We start from the raw sequence: 21948 nt of genomic DNA, 5'->3' as shown, positions 1-21948 counted from the left end.
CCACACCATTGTGTCCACTGCTTTCTTGTGTCTGTCAGTCTCCAGGTACCCGTCTGTTGTTGTTCTGTCCTTTCCTATTTCCTGAAATATGTCGTCTCTGCTTCATACTGATTAGATGTTTTTTCCATTCATTTGAACATGTCCTTACCCTATTCTGCCATCTTTTTTTATTATTATTATTATTTATTATTTAACTTCATTAATTACATTGTATTATGTGACACAGTTACATAGATACTTGGGTTCTCCCACCCCTCCCCAAACCCTCCCACCATGGTGGATTCCTCCACCTTGTTGCATAACCACAGCTCAAGTTCAGTTGAGATTCCCCCATTGCAAGTGTATACCAAACGTAGAGTCCAGCATCTTATTGTCCAGTCAAGTTCAACGGCTTCTTAGGTATACCCTCTCTGGTCTGAAGACAGAGCCAGCAGAGTATCATCCCAGTCAATTGAAAGCTCCAACATATTCTGCCATCTTGATTTTGTTTTTTTTTTTTTTTTTTTTTTTAAAAGGTAAAGAAAACACAGTAATAGTGCTTAGCTCTGAGCAGTGGGCCTTTGCTTGTTCTGTTTTTCTCTGCCCATATCCTTACTTGCCAAATTTAGTATAATATGCATCACTTTTATTGTGGGTAAAAGAATGTTGTAAATAAAGAAGGACAACACCACTGAAAGTATTCTCTTTCCCTGCAAACAGTTTCATACCCAGCATAATATGGCTGTGTTCCTTCCCACACACACTTGAGGTGAATAACATCATGAGACCTTTCTCATTTTGCACCAGCAGAAATAAATGTTGACAAAATAAGCCAAATTACAAAATTCATATCACCAGTTAGGGTCTGAAATGCCACCAGTATTTTACACACAATTTTTATAATTTTGCAAGAATTACTTTTTAAAGAAAGGATCTGTATCCTGGTTTGATGCACTATAAGGTTTATTTAGTATTTTGAGATATACATGAGCAAATTAAGTGGAAAATTTAGAAATCCTCACTGCTCTGGACCACTTGCATTCATCTCAGTGGTGAAATAAAGCTGCAAGAGAAAAGTAAAACGGGTTAAGCATTTCAAGGAACTAGTATACATACATTACACATTTTCATATAACAAAATGCACACAATTTTCAAGTTTTTTGTATTTAACGTAATAATTAAGCATTTTCAGCATTGCAGTACATCATCTTAACATCCCCATGAGGCATACACATACACAGTTTTTAGGAAAATAAAGTTAGCTTCCATGCCCCAATGACTAGCTCACAGAAACACGTTTTATTAAACTAGTTATAATATGCACATGTGTGCACACACAGCTTTGCATAACATGTATAAAAGAATATTCCATAAGCTTCATGGAAAATGGAATTAAAAGATATATTGAAAGATATATTTTGATATAAAAACATTTTGAAAAACATGTATAGTTCTTTTATATTATGTATTTTGGAAGAAATTTATGAATATTCTTCATACAAGGTAATAACACATAGTATGAATAATATACATGCATTAACAACTTATGTCTTACCATAGCTAAGCAATACATGTATTATCAGCTATATCCACATTGTATGCATAATACCTTATGTAAGGATTATCTTTCATTTCTCTTGAAACAATTCCTTTTTTCAGTTTAATTTCATGCCACATAGCGGGGAGGCAAGGCTTAGGCAAACCAAGGAGCTAGCCCATTCCTCCACCGTAAATAATGACAACATTGGTACCAGTCGGAGGGACCTGACACTAAATTCAATGATGTGCTATTCCGCTGTTCCACTTCCCTGCAACTGAGGCTAGGAATTAACATTTCAAAAGCATTTTCACAAAGCTTTATCGTTTAAACTACATGAAAAATCTCCAATGATGACATTAAGGAGCTGATTAGTAAAAGTGCTTAGCGCTGGAAACATCACTACGTGACCCTCTTTTTTCATCAACAATGTTATTCTTAGTTACTAGCCTTTCATAATTACTGCAGAAGGAGACAACTCATGCCAAGGCTATGGGATTTGTAAGCCTCTTTAAGTGAAGCCAAGGTAATCCCTAGTGTGTGATTTCAGAACCCTTCTTTCAAACCTCTTCCAACACTGCAATATGTAGGTCTGGGGAGCAGGTCCTAGGAGTTAAGAGTAACAACTAAGACCTAGGATTTTACCCCAGGTCCGTCAGATTCCTGAGGGAGCGCTCCTTTCCTTGGATATACCGTGTTATACAAACACATATTGGAGACCACAGACATTACTGCTTAGCAAGGGAGCTCAGAAGTCAAAGCAGGCCAATTTCACTTTTCCCTTCCCTCTAAAGGCCTTAACTACTTCTTTGATACAATATGGCACTTAACCAAATTGGCATTTGCCTTGTCCATTTTCTACCATCCAAATACCCCTAATGATAATACACTGTTTCAGAAGCTGACTTCCCTATGGGCCAAACCTAAGTAGAGTAGAAATGATCAGTCAAACCAAGATGAAAAGCAGAACCCTAAAGTTAATAAGAATCAGAGATTAAGTCCTTCAACATCATATCCTACTGTCAGTTACCTCTAGTTTCCGGATCACTTCCATCACTGTCCTCATCCATCGCCTCCTCCATCCTTGCAATATCGCTTTTAATTTTGATTTTCGGTTTCTTAAACACTTGTAAAAGACCACTATTTTTCTTTCGTAATGGATTGGTCCACCCGCTGCAATATGAAAAATTTAAGTGAAACCTTACTTCTCAACAGCAATACAGTAACAATGGGGGTTCGGAGGAAATGGATATTTGCACAGAGAATTCTTTATGCTTAGCCACTTGATGTAATAATGCTAGAAAATAACAGAACTGGCTCACTCATGTTATCGTGACCATCATTGTTGTTTGGTTTACAGTAATTTTTATCATCTGATCCTCCACCACAGTAAAGTCCTCCTACTTCTCTCCACTCCCATCAGTGGTGCACATCCTTCACCACCCACTTCACACATTATCTTGCTTAAGAAGCCTGCCTTTTCACTTCTAATCTACAAGGAGTCATCCTTCCATAAATGTTGAAATTGAACCGAATTCGTTCACATTACACTCACATTTACAATTTTCTTTTTTTAAAAGATTTATTTATTTTTTACTGTTAAATCAGATATACAGAGAGGAGGAGAGACAGAAAGGAAGACCTTCCGTCCAATGATTCACTCCCCAAGTGACTGCAACGGCTAGAGCTGAGCCAATCAGAAGCCAGGAGGCAGGAACCTCTTTCAGGTCTCCCATCTGCGTGGAGTATCCCATGGCTTTGGGCTGTCCTCTACTGCTTTCCCAGGCCTCATGCAGGGAGGTGGATGGGAACCAGGGCTGCCAGGATTAGAACCGGTGCCCATATGGGATCACAGGCATGCAAAGTGAGGCCTTCAGCAGCTAGACTACTGCGCTGGACCCGAGATCAAATGTCTTTAGAAATGTTCTTTCTACTATCCGTGTTTAAGCTTCTCTGATAAATGCCCTCAATGGTTTATAAAAAAAAATCACAATTTGGAAAACAAAGACAAAGTAAAAAGGATCAGAATGAAAACAGGAACAATGAAGTCCAAGGGAGTGAAGTTTCAAGAAGGGAAAAGGCAACAATGCACGAGTAACAAAAAATGTCAATTTGGACGAAAATTTAGAAAAGACCACTGAATTATTTAATTAGGTTATTAGTTACTTGGCAACAGATCATATTTTTAAAAAATACGTACTATTCCAGAATTCTCTAAACTGCTGTTCCTAGAGCCCTAGCAATGGCAGCGCTTCAGACATATAATCCACATTTAATGAGGTTCTCTTATGCAAAAGTATCTAAATTAGTTTAAACAAGGTCCAAGAACTGACTTTAGACACATTTCAAATCTATAGTGAGTCATGTTAGAACAGAGTGCCAGTTTGCTCACATTCCCATCTGATATTTTATCAAAGTTATTAGAATCTAGTCATTATTTTATATTTTGTGGATTTTATCTCCTCCCTGAGAATTCAAGTATACATAATCCTAAGAACTTCAAACTTTCTAGCAGTTGGTTAATTACCACATAAAGCATTTTCAAAATAACATTACTACATATATTGTACAGTATGAGTGACACACAAACATGCAGATTTGAACATGTAAATGTCTATTTTTTAAATTCAATGAGTGATGATTTGGGGGCAACTTTGACACATTTATTCTCAATTTTTTACCTCCTATTCTAAGAAAACAAGTAGTTTTACAACTACCAGCATAATGAAAGCTACATTAAAATAGAGAGAATCACACAGCAGGGTTTGTCTAAATGCAGAAACTGTCAGTTACAGCCATCAGGCAAGCAGCAACACTGGAAGTGCATGGGGGACGCGCTTTCTACATCATCAGTGTACCAGATAGTCTATAGGCATTGACAAACATGGCTTTCTTATTAGTGAAACAAAAACAGTATGCCATTTTCAGACTGGGCTCCGATTTTTTCTTAATTCAAAGCTACAAATTCCATCTGATAAGAAGAAAAAATATGAAAATGCAACTCTTCTGAATTTCACAGGCATGGCACTAAAATGTTTGAACTTGCCATGATACCAAAGCTTGGTACATACTCAGGTATGAAATCACTATAAAACACACAAATGTTTAACTGGCGTATGAACCCAGGTTTAAACACAAAATCAGATAAAGGTTCAAAATTGAATTTGGCAGTTGAAATTACTATCCTCTGTGCTCCAATACTGTGATGGGAACAGTGCCGCCAGCTCCTTTCAGGTTCCTTCAGCTCGGCTTCCCCCTTCCTTTTGTCTCCATCCAGTTAATCTTTCTCTTCCTTAAGCCTACGAGTGACACTGAAGCCTAATGAATATAATAATGAGTATAATCAGCATAAAAATAGATCTTCATAACCTTGAGGATGCAATGAAATTCAAAACACATATTATATGCAAAGTCAACAATTCTATTAGCAGTAAATTCTTAGAAAGCTTTTCATTTATGCTCTCTTCTCGGCTTTGCGTATGGCAAGCAGTTCAAGCAGGCCCCAGTTTTCTGTGTAACTGGTGCATGTCACAGCTGAATTTAAGCAGAAGTAAACTGAAAGCTCAGTTACAGACTAGGGCAAGCCATCTCTGCTTATAAACGACAAGCAATTAAGGGGTCTATAATGAGGAAATCCTCACCTAGATATAACGCATTCTGCAAAGCTGGTTCTCAAGGCCCCAAAACCCATCTCAAATGGCACACCACTGTGGAGTCTCTCACCTTCCCACCGGGCCTGAGCTTCCCCACTTCAGAAGGCTTGTCAATGCCTCATCTCATCCGTATTGTTTTTGTTGTTTAAATGTATTATGCTTGCGATTTGACTTAAGGTGGATTTAAGCTACTTAAAAATAGGCTCCACGTACTAAAGTTGGTGTATCCTCCACAATACCTAGCCCTAACGCACGTAAACACTGAATGAATAAAATCAGTTTTGTAAAGTCGGAAGCAGGCATCATGGGAACACAGTGCATGTGGCTCTCGAAGGGGATTATCTGCTTCAACCTAAAATTCTTTTACTTTCTACCCCCTGTTTAAATATTTCTCATTTTTCTTCCTCCAACATTAGCTATTTTTGCTCCTTATTTGGTGTGTAAATAAAAGGCACTGTCCAAATGGCAGGAACCAAGGAATGTTCGAATAGTGTCCCTCTTGGCTTCAACTGAAGGCAAAAACAGCAACAGGCACTTTTCCCAAGGCATGCTCAAGTATTCACAGTAATACTAGACTCGGCAGGAAGAGGAGCTAAGGGTGTCTTCTGATACTAAAAAGGAAAGGCATTCTTCCAACAGAGGCCCAGATCATCATGTAGATCTGTACTTGCCTTCTAGCTCCTTTGATTTAGACAAACAACTAAGTTTCACGACTTTCTTCTTTATTTTTTATTGGAAAGTGAGCTAGACAGAGAGGAAAGACACAGAGGAAGATCTTCCATCTACTGGCTCACTCCCAAGAGGCCACAACTGCTAGAGTTGCACCAATCTGAATCCAGGAGCCAGGAACCTCTTCCAGGTCTCCCACGCAGGTACAGGATCCCAAGGCTTTGGGCCATCTTCCACCGCCCTCTCGGGCCACAAGCAGGGAGCTGGATGGGAAGTGGAGCCACTAGGACATGAACCAGTGTCCATACATACAAGCATACAGGCAGCACATGCAAGGCGAAGACTCCAGCCACTAGGCTACCGCACCAGCCCAATATCTTTCTTTTCCTTCTTAAATTTAGCTACCACATACTGATTTTAGTACTGCATCTGTTTCCCTTTTATGGGATTATTTTACCTCTAATGTTTTATCTACCATTTTATTCTTTGGAATGGAGAAAAGGAAGTGAGTTTAGGTGATGGGTATAAGGAGACATCTTGCTCCAAGCAGCCTTTTTCTTCCATTTCGCTTCGTGCTTGGTAGCAGAGTCGGACCTTCTTTCCACACAAGTATTTCCCCTGGCCTCCACAATCAACTTACCAGCAAAAGGGAACAGGGATCCTAATACGCACTATCGTTTTTCCTGTGAGCTCAGCATCATGCTGAAACTGCCACCTGCTCCAAAGTTCTGACAGGCACCTCAGATGACAGAAAGGACATACTGTTCTTACACAGAACAGTAAAATAGATAGCATGAACCAACCAAAATATATGATATTCAATATATATACTTATATTGTTCAACTCTCTGAAACTGTTTGTATTATGAAAACCAGCAAAACTATATTATTATTAAGGGATAATCCTTTGGATTTGATTTTAGAGAAAAGAATCCAGTAGACCTCTGAACATCTCCATAATCTTGGCAGAGGCATAACTCAAGGATCAAAATTAAATGACTATATTGGCTTTATTATCCTAGAAGCTCTACAAATTACATGGTGTAATTCTAGCCACCAATTTTTAGCATATATTTTATTATTATTCATGGGGTTTTTAAGGGAAGAAGGAACATGAAAAAAACTCTTCCTTTATTTCCTATCATCTAGCAAAGGGAAAAAAAAGAGAGGCCAAAGAACAGAGGTTACCCACTCAGCAGAGGAAACAGCAATGCCTAAGAAAAGCATTTACTGCCATACACAAACTGCAATGGCTGCCACCCTGCACCCAGCTCACTCTTAATTGCTCCGGTAAAGGGATATGAGCAAACATTTGATTATCTTCATGGAAAGTGAGGTAAATATGCAGGGTCAATCATTAGTGAAATTGAAACCTTTTTTTGACAACTCATATACTATTTTCTCATTAACTGAAACAAAAATGGTTTATTTTCAACAGGCACATTCTCTCTGGAAGAGCATTTCAAGAGATAACTTCTCTTGGGAATGTCAGGTGCAAATCCCGGACGAGTACAGCAGAGAGTTGAGTGTTTCCTTAGTATTTGTGCTCCGAATGCCTCACTCTAGTCCGAGGCCTAGCACTGGCCTACACCTCCATGTTAACTTTGTCCTAACAGACGTGAAGCTATCAAAGAGAAACACCACGCAGGGCACTGGTGCCTTAGTGCTCAAAGGAAGCCATGTCCCACAGAACAGCATCTGAATTTGCTCTCCAGCTGCCGACTAGCTTCCTGCTGTGAGGCATTCAGATGGTTCAAGTCACGGGACAAAGTACTGTGATGCAGCACAGCAGCGTATTTAAACACTGTCTTCAGCACTGGGATCCCTATGGGCAATGATTCAAATCACAGCTGCTCGACTTCCAGTCCAGCCAACACACCTGGAGAAACAGAGAAAGATGACTAGAGTCCTTGGGCACCTACACCCACATGGGAGACCCTGACGAAACTTCTGGCTCCTGGCTGCTGCCTGGCCCAGTACCAGCCAATTGAGTTTTGGGAAATGAACCGTGGATAGAAGACCTCTCTCTCTTTCTCTCTCTCTCTCTCTCTCCCCAACTCTGTCTTTGAAATAATTCTTTTTAAAAAAGAGTAAATTTCAAAACATCATATTAGCACTACACCAATATTTTATATAAGATTACAAGAAGAGGGTGTGGCACAGTAGGCCAATAGCTAAACTCCTCAGCTTGCATGCACCAGGATACCATGTGGCCACAGGTTCCTATCACAGCTGCTCCTCTTCCCTTCCACCTCCTTGCTTGTGGCCTGGGGAAGCAGTAGAGATCGGCCAAAGCCTTGGGACCCAGCACCTATGGGAGACCTGGAAGAGGCTCCTGGCTCCTGGCTCCTGGCTTCGGATTGGTTCAGTTCTGGCCATTATGGCCACTTGGGGAGTGAACCGGAAGATGGGATATCTTTGTCTCTGCTCTCTGTAAATCTGACTTTCCAATTAAAAAAAAAATCTTTTAAAAAAAGAATGAATCAGTCTATTTAAAAAGATTATAAGAAGAAAAACATTACAAACTGGTTTGAGGGCATTCCAAGTGTTTAAGACCGAGTGGTTGATGACTATTAAAACCCAATGGCAGGGGCTGGTATAGTGGATCAATGTGCTATCCTCCATTTTGCAGTGCCAGCATTCCATACATGTGCTGGTTTGTGTCCTGGCTGCTTCGCTTCTGGTCCAGTTCTCTGCTTATGACCTGGAAAAGCATCAGAGGATAGCCCAAGTCCTTTGTACCCTGTACCCATGTCAGCTCAGCTCCGGCCATCGCAGCTACTTGAGGAGTGAACCAGAAGATTCTGTCTTTCCTTCTCCCTGTAAATCTGCCTTTCCAATAAAATAAAAACAATCTTTAAAAAGGAAATAGAAGGTGAATCTGAGGAGCTAACACCGCAGAGGAATCCTGCTTCACCCTCCCTAGTCACTCCCACTTTGCACATTCTCAGCTTGCTGGTTTATTTTTCAATCTAATTGGAGGTTTATTTCATGTAGTAATATATGTGTACACTGTGCAAGAGGTATCTTGAATCTGTGGAAAGGTAAAATCACATGCGTATTTTTTTAAATTAAATTTATTCATTAATTACATTGTGTTGTAATTACATAGAATCTGGGATTCTCCCCCCCACCCTCCCCCCATGGTGGGATCCTCCCACATGCGTATTTTTAAAAAACATGTTAACCGCACTTTCAGGTTCTCCTAAACCACCTTATTTTTAACGATAGGCACCCAAACAAAGTCTTTGGGTTTTGTGAAGCATATGAACAAATGTGTCTGCAAGAACTACGCATGCACACGCAGAAAGCAGCAAATAAAAGTTGATGCCTGCCTACCTCCTCTGGAAAAGAGAGCAGCACAAGATGGGCAGGACTCCCAGGCTGATGATGGTGATCAAGCTGACCCCAAACATCCGCAGCACCTGTGTAGGCTCTGTCGGGTTAATCACATCCTGTTACTTTGAGGACGTCAACAAAAACAAAGAAATCAAGTCTGAGTTGTTCCATCAAGCCTTTTTAAAAATTAGTTAGTTAAGTAAAATGAGGGGGGGATTCCTCTATGATATGTAAATATCTGTTACTCTATAAGTAGCAGTTTATCAAATCTTCCTTAAATACAAAGGCTGTATTTCCAATATATGCTACCCCAATAGAAGTGTTAACTGAAGCTGCTTTCTTATTAACAGATTATTTCAAGGGCTAGCGTTGTGGCACAGTGGGTTAAAATTACCACCTGCAATGTTAACACCCCTCATGAGCTCTGGTTCGAGTCTTAGCTGCTCCACTTCAAATCCATCTTTCTGCTAAAACACCTGAAAAAATTGTTGGGGATAGCCTGAGTTATTGGGCCCTACAACACCTTTGAGACCCAAATGGAGTTCCAGGCTCCTGTCTTCCATCTGGTCCAATCCAAGCTATTACAGCCATTTGGGAAGTGAACAAATAGATGGAAAAACCTTTCTATCTGTGTGTGTCCCTCTCTCTAATTCTACCTTTCAAACAAATCTTTGTAAAAACCAGATTATTATAGGGCCCGGTGGCATGGCCTAGCAGCTAAAGTCCTCGCCTTGAACGTGCTGGGATCCCATATGGATGCCGGTTCTAATCCCGGCAGCTCCACTTCCCATCCAGCTCCCTGCTTGTGGCCTGGGAAAGCAGTTGAGGACGGCCCAAAGCCTTGGGACTCTGCACCCGTGTGGGAGACCTGGAGGAAGTTCCTGGATCCTGGCTTCGGATTGGCATAGCATCAGCCATTGCGCTCACTTGGGGAGTGAATCATTGGACGGAAGATCTTTCTCACTGTCTCACTGTCTCTCCTCCTCTCTGTATATCTGACTTTCCAATAAAAATAAATAAAATTTAAAAATCCAGATTATTATAGTGCATGGTATGTATTATTTCCTGTGGTCCTAATTATGTTTTTTCCTCAGTCATGTTGTAAATCCTAAAGCACTCAAGGAACAAATTAATCTGTTAACAATTAACTTGGTAAAGAAATGATTTCTTACATATTTACTTCTAAATTACAAAACATTAAACAAAAATTGAGAATTTGCAGGTTAATAAGCATATTTCAGTCTTACATTCATTGGGGAATGTATTCTGACATCCTTGGGGAATTGCAAGTCACAGTTCAATTTTTTTTTCATCAACAAGAACAAAATGTCTCTTCACACATAATAAAAAGGCCCAAATAATGAATGCATTACAAAACACCATGTGACAGTGTTAAAACTGTAATATAACATTCATAATCAGATTTTGGCTTCCATTATTAATACTAGATGTTCAACAAAGAACTATAAATGGAAAAAGGACTGCAATAGCATATGATATTGTTTTACGAGCATCCTTTTTATAATATTTGTTAGTGTTTAACACATCATGGGACCAAGTGTTGATGCATCCCCACCACCCAAATAAAGGTTGCAAAAACAGATGGCTTAGTTCCCAAAACTTTGACAAAAATCCCTAAGATAAAAACCAGTCTATTCTTACAAGATAACACCTTATTTAGCCAATCATATCACCACAGTTCTCTGTATCCTTTGAACCTAAGTATATAAAGGAATAATTCGCCCTGGGCCTTTGGGTCTTCAGTATGAAGGTTTATATGCCACGTTGAACTATACTCAATATGTTTTCCTTTTGTTTAACCTATCCTTCGACGATACAGGCAGGTGGCCCATGACCTGTCATGAGGAGTAGGGAAGAGATCACCTCCTTTTCCGTCCTCACAGCATATAATCCCAGGCATGGAGGATAAAACACACAAAAGACAGAGGGGACTAAAGCAGAGGAAAAAGACTAACTTTGAACTGGCACAGTCAGCCACCTCCAAGCCAAGCAGAACCTGTTCATGCGTCTTGGCCATGTCACCATTTTCTCAGGCCAGCACTGCTCTAAGGCCATGAACCCCGCAAGTGGGAGACCGGAGGATGACACGCGGTCTTAGGCAACTGTGGCCCTTTTGTTTTCAATGTTTACAATAGAAATAAAACAAATGGAAGAGGATGTACTTACTATCTCTGAGTGGAGCATAGCATCTTAAGTTAGTGATCCTGGATGATGAGAAGCAACATTTATATCTCAAACATTCACTCTCTCTGAGATCCTTCTTCCTGGTGCAAGCCTTGACCACCTGCTCCTGCTTCACTGTGCATGCTTTCCAAAACAGAAATTCAGGAAAGAGGATTAGCGCCACTAACGAACACGTCCCCTATTAAACAATTACTACAATACAAAATTTTAGAAAAAACGACATTTAAGGTGGCACATTAAAATTTAAATCATTTACAGAAATAATGTTGAATGAGGGAAAAGAAAAGCTAAACAACACAGCAGCATTTAATAGCTGTTTAACTATCTCCAATTCTTAAACTGCAGAAAAGCATTAAGTCTTTTTTTTTTAGGGTTTATTATTTTATTGGAAAGGCAGATATACAGAGAGAAGGAGAGACAGAGAGGAAGATCTTCCGTCCAATGATTCACTCCCAAAGTGGCCGCAACGGCTGGTGCTGCGCCAATCCGAAGCCAGGAGCTAGGAACTTATTTCCTGGTCTCCAACGTGGGTGCAGGGTCCCAAGGCTTTGGACCATCATCGACTACTTTCCAGGCCACAAGCAGGGAGCTGGATGGGAAGCGGAGCTGCCGGGATAAGAGCCAGCGCCCGTATGGGATCCTGGCACGTTCAAGGCGAGGAACTTAACCATTACGCTATCGCGCCAGGCCCAAACATCAAGTTTTTAATAGATCATTGATAAGGCAGTTTTAGAAATCATGAACTGAGTAGTAGTCGTAAAATAAACACAGAAGGAATTCAAGAATAAACCAAATTTCCTTCAAACTAACACTTTGTTAAAATGATGCCACGGATAGTCTCTAACTTAATTTGAGTAAGCTCCAGAAACTGACTGAATGCATTAATGAGAATGAATGTAACTAAGATTGCTCTGGTTTCCTGCTAGAGCAAAGAAAGTGACACAATTGGTACTGACCTACTTCTGTGAACACTTAAATTGGCACTACGATCTGTTTTAATAGACCTCAAGTTTTGACTCTATAATTTGAATAAGCAATTATTTCTTGTGTGAACACCAAGAATGAATTTCAATAAATGTGTATGCATCTGAATGTACAGATATGTTGTAACACTTGCAAGGTTGAACAAGTGTTTCTAAACACATTCACCTTTACATGAGAAACAAACAACTAAAAAGGCCATTAGCAGATTTTTTTCTTTTTTTAAGAAAAAAATCCACGACATCTCTTAAGGTCAGAAATGATTCAGTCCAATCTCTTACATAATTAACTGTAGACTTCATAAAGATTTATTTATTTTTATTTGAAAGGTAGATTTACAGCCAAGAGGGACAGACAGATCTTCCATCCACTGGTTCACTCCCCAAATTGCCTCAACAGCTAGAGGTGAACTGATCTAAAGCCAGGAGCCAGGAGCTTCTTCTAGATCTCCCATATGTTCACAGGGTTCCAAGGACTTAGGCTGTCTTCCACTGCTTTCCAAGTAAACAAGCAGGGAGCTGGATGAGAAGTGAAGCAGCCAGAACACAAGCCAGCACCCATATGAAATGCAAGTGCTTGCAGGTGGAAGATTAGCCAGTTGGGCCATCATGCCAGTCCCTAACTGTAGACTTTTTAAAACATTATTTCTTTATTATTCTTTTTAAAAGATTTGTTTGTATTCATTTGAAAAGCAGAGTTATAGAAAGAAGGACACATGGGGACACACACACACACACACACACACACACAGAGAGAGAGAGAGAGAGAGAGAGAGAGAGAGAGAGAGAGACAGAAGAGCTCCTATCTGCTGTTTCACTCTCTACAATGCCAGAGCTTGGCCAGACAGAAACCAGGAGCTTCAGCTTGGTCTCCCACGTGTGTAACAGGGACCCAAATGCTTGTGCCATAATTTTCTGATTTTCCCAGGCCATAAGGAAGCAGTTGGAACAGAAGTAAAGCAGCCAGGTCTTGAAGCAGCACACATACAGAATGTCAGCAATGCAGGCAGTAGCTCAACTCGCTGTTCCAAAACACCAGGCTCGCAAGGATTTAAAAGTAGTAACTAATTTAACATTTTATAAATGTCTTTACAATATTTATTTATTTGTTTACAAAGGCAAAGTTGACACAGAAAAAGAATTTCATCTAGTGGTTCACTCCTCCAGTAGCTGCTAAGAGCCCAGGAGCCAGGGATGTCAACCAGGTCTCCCACATGGGAAGCAGTGCCTAGTACTTCCCAGGCACATGAACATGGAGTTGAATCAGAAGATGAGGAGCCAGGGCTTGAAGCAGCACTCTGACATGCAATGCAAGTATTTTAAGGGACAACTTAACCTGTTGCACCATAATACCCATACCAATAACTGGTTATTTAATGGCATTCGGAAGTACTTCAGTATCAACAAATAATGACAATAATCAGAAGCCAGGCAGAGAATGAACGCGTTTCCTGCATGCCTAGTTTCTCCCCGCTGGCATTATTCAAACTCTCAGGAAGGTATTAGGGTTTAAATCACAAGAAGCTGGGGCCACTCCTGTGGTGCAGCTAGTTAAGCTGCCATCTGCAGCACTGGCATCCCAACTGGACATTAATCCGAGTTCCAGTGGCTCCACATCTGATTCAGCTCCCTGCTAATGTACCTGGGGAAGCAGTGGAAAATAGCCCAAGTATTTGGACTACTGTACCCACACGGGAGACCTTGAAGCTCCTGGCTCCTTGTTTAGGCCTGACCATTGTGGCCCTTCTGGGAAGTGAACCAGCAGATGGAATCGCAAATCTTTCTCTCTCTCCCTACCTTCCTCCCTTTCTCTCTCCCCCCCATCTTCCCTCCTTCTCTCCCTCCTCCCTCTCTTCTCTCTCTGTGCCTCCCCAGTGCCCCATAACTATGCTTTTCAAATAAATAAATCTGATTTTAAAACATTCATAAACACTAAATGACTTAAAAGATTAGATGATATAATATTCAAATTTCCTCATAATGTCAGGCTTCTGCTAGTTTACACTTGAGTTGTAGCTGATAAACTTTATGCTAAATGTTAATATTTAGATTCAAATTATTAAAAATTTTGAAATCAATTTTATTTTCAGATTATTATTGTTAATGTTTAAGTGGCAAGAGTGTTTATTTTCAATTACAGAGAAGAGGAAATAAATTCATCAAAAATTTCACATCTGACAAACCTGTAGTTATACTTTTCAAGGAATACTATATATACCTATATACACGCACACATATATTAACTGTATATATAAAATATATGCAGCATATGTAAATATGCACGGTATATAAATATATACACTGATATATGTGTTGATATAGTATAAGTATATATATATATGCATATATAGTATAAGCATTTACTTCCCATCTCATAAATCGGAATCCATGTAACTCAGTGGTTTCTATTAAAATGAAACAGTTTAATTGTGTGGGGAAAGACTGTTATTTCATGCAAGTGATTTTGACTCATCTTACACTGACAGCTATACTACACTGCCTCCTAAACATTTAACTACTGTTTTGAAAACAATGATATTGGTGGGGCAGGGGCTGGAGGTCGATGTTAAACAAGAACTTACTTGTTGGAAAGAAAAAACGCGATAGAGGGTACCACATGGATTGTTCTCCTAGAGTTTGATCATCATTGTTCTGCAGAATAGTCTCATTGTAAGATCCAGAATTTGAGCCTCCTTAAAAGAAGTGACACAATCAGTACCAACATATAACACATCCATTACTTTCCAAAACCCTCTGATGGCAATTATCACTGTTTAAGAGCAATGTGGTGGCTGCAAAAGAACATAATAACTCTTCACAATTGTATCCTGAACTAAAGGAAATTTATAAAATGACAGATACAGAATTCAAAACAAAGATTTCAGGGAAACAACACAATTCTAGAGAATACAATGAGATTAAACAAATAAGGAAATCATTGAGTGACATGAATGAAATATTACTAAGGAGATAGAAATGAAGAAGAACCAAATAGAATTTTGGAGATAAAACTTTGAATCAAATTTTAAAAAAAAATAGCTAGAACTTCAACAGTCAAAAGACTGTTGAAATAACTCAATCAAAATAAAATAAAGAGAAAGTGATTTTAAAGAATGAAGTCTATGTGAAATATGAGATATCTTTACATGAACAAAATAATATAAGTATTCCTAAAACGGAAGAAGACGAAAAAAGCATTTAAAAGCTGATCAATAGCATGATAGCTGAAAATTGCTCACATTTTGCAAGACACGAGATCATCCAGATACACGAAACACAGAGAGGGGACGGTGCAATAGATCAACTGGCTAATCCTCTGCCTACAAGGACTGGCATCCCATATGAGCATCACCAGCTCATGTTCTGACTGCTCCACTTCCCACCCAGCTCTCTGCTTGTAACTTGGGAAAGATGTTCAAGACAGCCCAAAGCCTTGATCCTGCACCCACATGGGAGATCCGGAAGAGGCTCCTTGTTCCTGGCTTCGAATCAGCTCAGCTCTCGCTGTTGTGGCCATTTGGGCAGTAAATCATTGGACAAAAGATCTTTCTGTTTCTCCTTGCTCAGTAAATATGCCTTTCCAATAAAAATAAACAAAAAAGAAGCTTGGAGAACCTAAGAAGACTCTACCAAAAAGAGTCTTCACCAAGGCATATTGTACTTAAATTGTGAATAGTTAAGTAAAATGAAACAATTTTAAGGACAGTAAGAGAGAAGTATCAAGTTATATACAAAGGAAAACGAATTAGACTAATAACACACTTCTCAGAAGAAACCCTACAGGTATGAAGAGTCTGGGATAATACATTCTGAGTTTTAAAAGAAAGAAGAGCTATCCTTTAAAAGGGAAGGAAATAAGGTAATTTTCAGATAAGCAGAAACTGGGAGAATTCACCATCACCAGACCAGCCTTGTACGAAATTCTGCAGGGAGTCCTGCATTAGAAGTACACATCATGAAAAACAACCACCACCAAATTCACTAACAGGACAGTCATAATTAGCATCCAATCAATAAAATGACAGGTGTTACTTCTTGTCTATCAATACTAACTTTGAATGTAAATGAGTTAAAACTTCAAGCCTAAACACTCAGTTTTGGACGAATGAATAAAAACCTAGATTCCACTATATACTGCCTATAAGAAACTCATTTTTCAAACATGTACATACACTGAAAGAGAAGATCCAGGAAGAGATTAGCAAGCAAACAGAAACCAAAATGAGCAGCAATAGTTATCCTGGTATCAGATAAAATGGACTTTAAATCAAAAACTGTAGAGTCAAATGATATTGTATTTTGGAAAGACCAGATTCAGCAAAAAGATGTAACAAACATAAATACATGCAGCCAATGCATACCCATGTATATAAAACATGCTAACAAGCAAACAGACTTGACAGATATTTACAAGACATTTCACCCAACAACTATCAAACTCATGTTCTTCTTATCAGCACTTGGAACGTTTTCCAAGATAGCTCATATATTGGGTCACAAATCAAGCCTCAATAAATTTCAAAAACTGAAATTATATCATGTACATTCTTGTATCAAAGTGATAAAACTAGAAATGAACAACAATAAAACACTCATAAAATGTAGAAATTAAACAACATACTACTAAATGATCAACGAGTCACTGAAGAAATTTAAAAAATCAAAAACTTTCTTGAAATAAATGAAAGTAAAAATGCAATATATCAAAACCTGTAGGATATTGCAATACAGTATTAACAGGGAAGCTTACAACATTAAGTGATTATATCAGATGAGAGATATGTCTCAAATCAAAGATTTTATAATGCGTGTCAAAGATTTAGAAAGACAAAAACAAACCAAACCCCAAAGCAACAGAAGACAAATAAAATTAAAACTAAAAACAATAGCAAAGATCAACAAAACAACTAATTGGTTTAAGATATAAAAGATAGATAGAGCTCCAGCTATTGCGGACACTCAGGAAGTGAATGGGCATGGAAAATCTCTCTGTCTCTCCTTTTCCCTGAAGATCTGTCTTTGAAATAAAAATAAATAAATTAAAAAAAAAAAAAACAAAGAAAAAACGAAGCAAAGAAATGCCTGTGTGTGTTAGTATTGTTGAAATTATAGGTTTGGAAAATTTGTATAACTTTGTCATTCCAATGGTTAAGACTATTTTTCTATGTTACTTTTAATAATCTATGATTGTGTTAATATTTGGTGTATATGTGTGAAATTATCTTTTTTCTATTTAATTATCATTTAGATTCTTTGCTTATATTCCCACTACACTACAGTCTTTTTGCTCTTTATTAATTTTATTTGGCAAAGCAGTGAGATTTTTTTAGTTTAATGTAAACTTAAACATACTATCTTGAAAACAAACAAAAAATGGGAGGAAGATGGGGGAAGGAAAAAGAAATAGCATTATACTATTAGAATTATATATTCAAACTATATTGAATCTCCTAAAATCTAAGCTAAAATTTAAGTCTTAAAAATTTTTTAAATTAAAAAATAATGTCAGAACACATATAAATGAATTTCCACACTACCCACCACAAAGCTACAGCAGTCAAGATATGGTACTCCCATGGGGACAGACAGACTGACAGAACAGATTTGATAGTTAAATAAACCCATACACTGAAAGTCAATTGATTATTACAAAGGTGCCAAAAATACTTAATAAGCAATCTTCAACAAATGGTGCTGTGATAACTAGATGCCCATTTGCAAAAGAATGATGTCAGATCCACAACACACATCACATACCAAACTTAACTCAAAATGGATTAATAACCCACATATAATAGCTAAACCGGTAAAACCATAGGAACAATCTTTATGTCCTTGGATTTATAATCAATTTTTATATGTGGCAACAAAAGCATAAGCAACTAAAAAAGTGTATAAATTAGATTTTCTCAGAATTAGGCACTTTTGACATAAAATATCTGATAAAGAAATAAAAATGACAATTTTCAAAATGGGAAGGAATATTTGAAAATCATGTATCTGATAGTTAGCATTACTCAGTATACAAAGATGTGTAATTCAACAATAAAACCCAAAAGAACCTATTTTTAAAAAATCGAAAGATTTGAAAAGACAGTTCTTCAAATATATACAAATGGTTAACAGGCTCATGCAAAAAATATCATTAGTCATTAGGGAAATACAAATCAAAATCACAAAATACAATTCACAACCACTAAAATGGCTAAAATTGAAAGGGGATAGATAACAAAGGCTGGTGAAATTGGATTTGCCCACTTTCCATGGAAATGTAAAAAGGTTCAGCCAATTTGTAAAACAATCTGGGATTTTCTGAAAAACTCAATAGAGAGTTCCCATGTGATCTAATGATTCCATTCCTGGAGAACTGAAAATATCCAAGAAGTTGCACACAGCTTTTCAGAGTAGCATTGTTTGTAAAAGTTCCAAAGTGAAAAGAACCTAAATTGAGTAAATTTCATAAGCTGGTCGTAAAATAGTCACACGATACTCATTCAATCCCAAAATGCAATGAAACACTTTATGGACTGAGGGAATGGCAGCACCTGAAAAATGGGCATTTTTTTTAAAAAGCAGAGAGACAAAGAAACCCAGCCAGTTGGTCTCTAAATGCCTGCAACAGCTAGATTCGGCAAGGCAGAAGCCAGGGACCGGGAGTGCAGTCCAGGAAAGCAGGAACTCAAATCCTTAAGCCACTAACTGCTGCCTTCCAAGGCTGTGAAGAATCCCTATGGCAACGTCTCGAGCATTGACAAAACACAGCGCCCCACTTGGATCTGGGGTGAAGGCATCCAGTCCCCACCAGTAGGTCAAGTGGCTTTTTAAAGAAATGTATTTATTTGGGGCCTTCACGGTGGCTCAAAAGGCTAGGTTAACTACAAGCACTGCAGGCATCCTATATGAGCAACTAACTGATTGTGTCCCAACTGCTCCACTTCCCATCCAGCTCCCTGCTTATTGCTGGAAAAGCAGTGAAGGACAGCTCAAGTCCTTGAGCCCCTGCACCCCTGCGGGAGACCAGGAGGAAGCTCCTGGCTTTGGATTAGCTCAATTCTGGATGTTGCAGCCTTTGGGGAATGAATCAGTAGCAGATAGCTCCCTGTGTCTCTCTGTAAATCTACCTTTCCAAAATAATAGGTAAATCTGAAAAAAAGCAGTAGATGGAAAATCTTTTAATACATGTATTTATTTTTATTTGAAAGGCATATTTGGGACCCAGTGCAATGACTCAATAGGTAAATCCTCACTTTGCAAGCGCCGAGATCTTACATAAACAAGGGGCTGAATGGGAAGTGAAGCAGTTGGGACAGGACCTTTTGCCCTTATGTGAAGCCAGTGGGGTAGGGGTACGGGAGAGGACTGCTGTGGTGGGCAAGGGTGAAGGGTGAAGGGTGGAGGGAGCGGGGGAGGTGGGGGGAGATGCAGGTAGGAGGCGGGTTGGCCTGGGCTTGTGGGGGGAAGGATGCTGGTGGGGTTAGGGGGTTCGAGTTGCAGGTAGGGGAGGACACTGGTGGGAGGTGTGGGGGCAGAAGGTGGTTCTGGGGTGGGGGGTAGGGGAGCCAGTGGGGCTGGGGTAGAGGGGATTGGGAGAAGGGGCTTGGGGGGATCAGATTTGGGGAGGGAGTAGGGGACTGTGCGTGCGAACAACCAAGCGTTGGCTTTTCTCCCTTGGGGCCCTGTGCCATGTTCCCTCCAGGTGACCGTCCAGGCTGGCCCATCTCCTGCCCTCGCAGAGGCCTTCCCTCCTTTAGTCTTGCAAGTCTTTCTGCCACCTTTTCAGCAATGCCTGTTCTTTAACAACTCTAATCCCCCTTCAAAAACACCTTCCTACCTTGAGTTTCCCCCCCTCTCACAACCTCAGTTCTCCCAGAAAATACTTCCCTCCCACATCCTTTTTATTTTTTTGAGGTGAACTTGACATAATGTAAAATTACAATTCGCGGAATGTGGTGTGTTTAAAATGTGTTATAGCCATTTCCTCTTCCAGCTGTAAAATATTTTTTAATCACTCCAAATTAAAACTGGCGTGGTGTCATTGTAGGTGTCCTGTTCCCACCTCACCTCCCCTCCCATTGGTTTCCTCCCCCTCGCCTCTGCCCTCCATCTCCCCCAACTCCGTCTCTCCTCCCCCAACTCCCCTCTCTGCCTCCCCTCCCCCGCTTTCCCCCTCGTCTCCGGCCTCCCACAGGGCATTATCCCCCTACCTCCTCACGCAGCCCCCTCCTTCCAGCGTCCTCCCTCTAACCCGGGCCCCTTCCTCACCCTTCCCCCTTGCACAGGCGTCCTCCCCCTCACCAGGGGCCTCCCCTCCCTTCCCTCGGATGCCCTCCCTTCCCCCAGCCTTCCCTCACACCCACAGCCTTCTCCTCACCACCGGCATCCCCTCCCACCTGCGTCCTCCCTCTGACCCCCTCCCTCCCCTCCTCCTGGTGTCCTCCCCGCCACTTGCATCATCCCCCACACCAGCGTCCTCCCCTTCACCAGCATCCTCCCCCACTGCTCACCTCCCCTCCCCCGGGTGTCCTCCGCCCGCTACCCACATCATCACCTCCCCCATGTGTCCTTCACCTCATTGCATCCTCCACCTCCCGGGCCTCCCTGCCCACCAGTGTCCTCCTACTCACCCAGGTGTCCTCCCTTTCACGGGCATCCTTCCCCTCACCCAGCCTCACCACAACCGGTGTCCTCCCCTCACCTGGCCTGTCCCTCACTGGCGTCCTCCTCCCCACCAGTCCTCCCTCCCCCTCAACGGGCCTCCCCCTGACTGGGCTTCCCCCAGGCTGCCGTCATCCCCCGGACAGGGCCTCCCCTCACTGGCGTCCTCGATCCTCACCGGGCCTCCCCACTGACCGGCGTCCTCCCCTCACCAGTGTCCTCCCCCTCACCGGCCTCACCACAATCAGCGTCCTCCCCCTCACCAGGCCTCCCCTCACTGGGCCGCCCTTTGACCAGCGTCCTCCCCCTCACCAGGGTCCTCCCCCTCACTGGCATCCTCCCCTCACCAGCACTTCCCCCCCTCATCGGCGTCCTCCCCCTCTCCGGCCCTTTCCCTCTCCAGGCCTTCCCGGACTGGCTTCCTCCCCGTTACTGGGCCTTCTGACTGGCGTCCTCCCACTCATCGGGCTTTCCGCTCACTGGTGTCCTCCCTTGACCGGTGTCCCCTCCCGACCCAGCTCCCCTCTCCCGGGTGTCTTACCCCTCACCAGTGTCCTGGCCCTCACCAGGTCTTGCCCTGACCTGCGTCCTCCCCTCAGCCAGGGGCTGATGCGGGGACTCACCAGTCCTGAGATAGTAGCCCAGAACCAGAAGGGCCCAGATGATCAGAGTCAGCATCTGGAAACGCCTGCGGGCCCACAGCCCGGCCAGAGGGTGCTGCTGGGCCTCAGGGCGGATTCCACACAGGGGTGTCTGCCAGGCACCCTGAGGCCTGGCCGCAATCATCATCCTGTTTGTGGCTCTCTGGGCCCCACGGGCCGGGTCCTGGACATAGCGCTCCACGTCAGAAGCCCTCAGCTTCGAGCGGCCGCCACGCGAGGCGTGCTTAGATCGCAGCCTCTCCTTCAGAGGCTTGGCCTCCGAAGGCAT

The 21948-nt window shown here is 41.2% G+C and overlaps 1 protein-coding gene across 1 annotated transcript; it reads right to left on the bottom strand.

Annotated features, from left to right (window-relative positions):
- Window positions 1–911: 911 nt before the first annotated feature.
- FMR1NB (FMR1 neighbor) lies at window positions 912–21948 on the bottom strand. Its single transcript, XM_004587806.3, has 6 exons — window positions 21642–21948; window positions 14946–15056; window positions 11366–11506; window positions 9179–9275; window positions 2548–2690; window positions 912–1042 (listed from the first exon to the last, which is right to left on the bottom strand). Exons 1-6 carry the CDS (start codon window positions 21946–21948, stop codon window positions 1026–1028), a joined length of 816 nt encoding a protein of 271 aa, XP_004587863.2. The 3' UTR covers window positions 912–1025.

This window comes from Ochotona princeps, chromosome X (genome assembly GCF_030435755.1).
Source record: "Ochotona princeps isolate mOchPri1 chromosome X, mOchPri1.hap1, whole genome shotgun sequence".
NCBI lineage: Eukaryota > Metazoa > Chordata > Mammalia > Lagomorpha > Ochotonidae > Ochotona > Ochotona princeps.
Note: the sequence above shows the minus strand (reverse complement) of the source record. Positions and strands in the feature narration are given on the sequence as shown.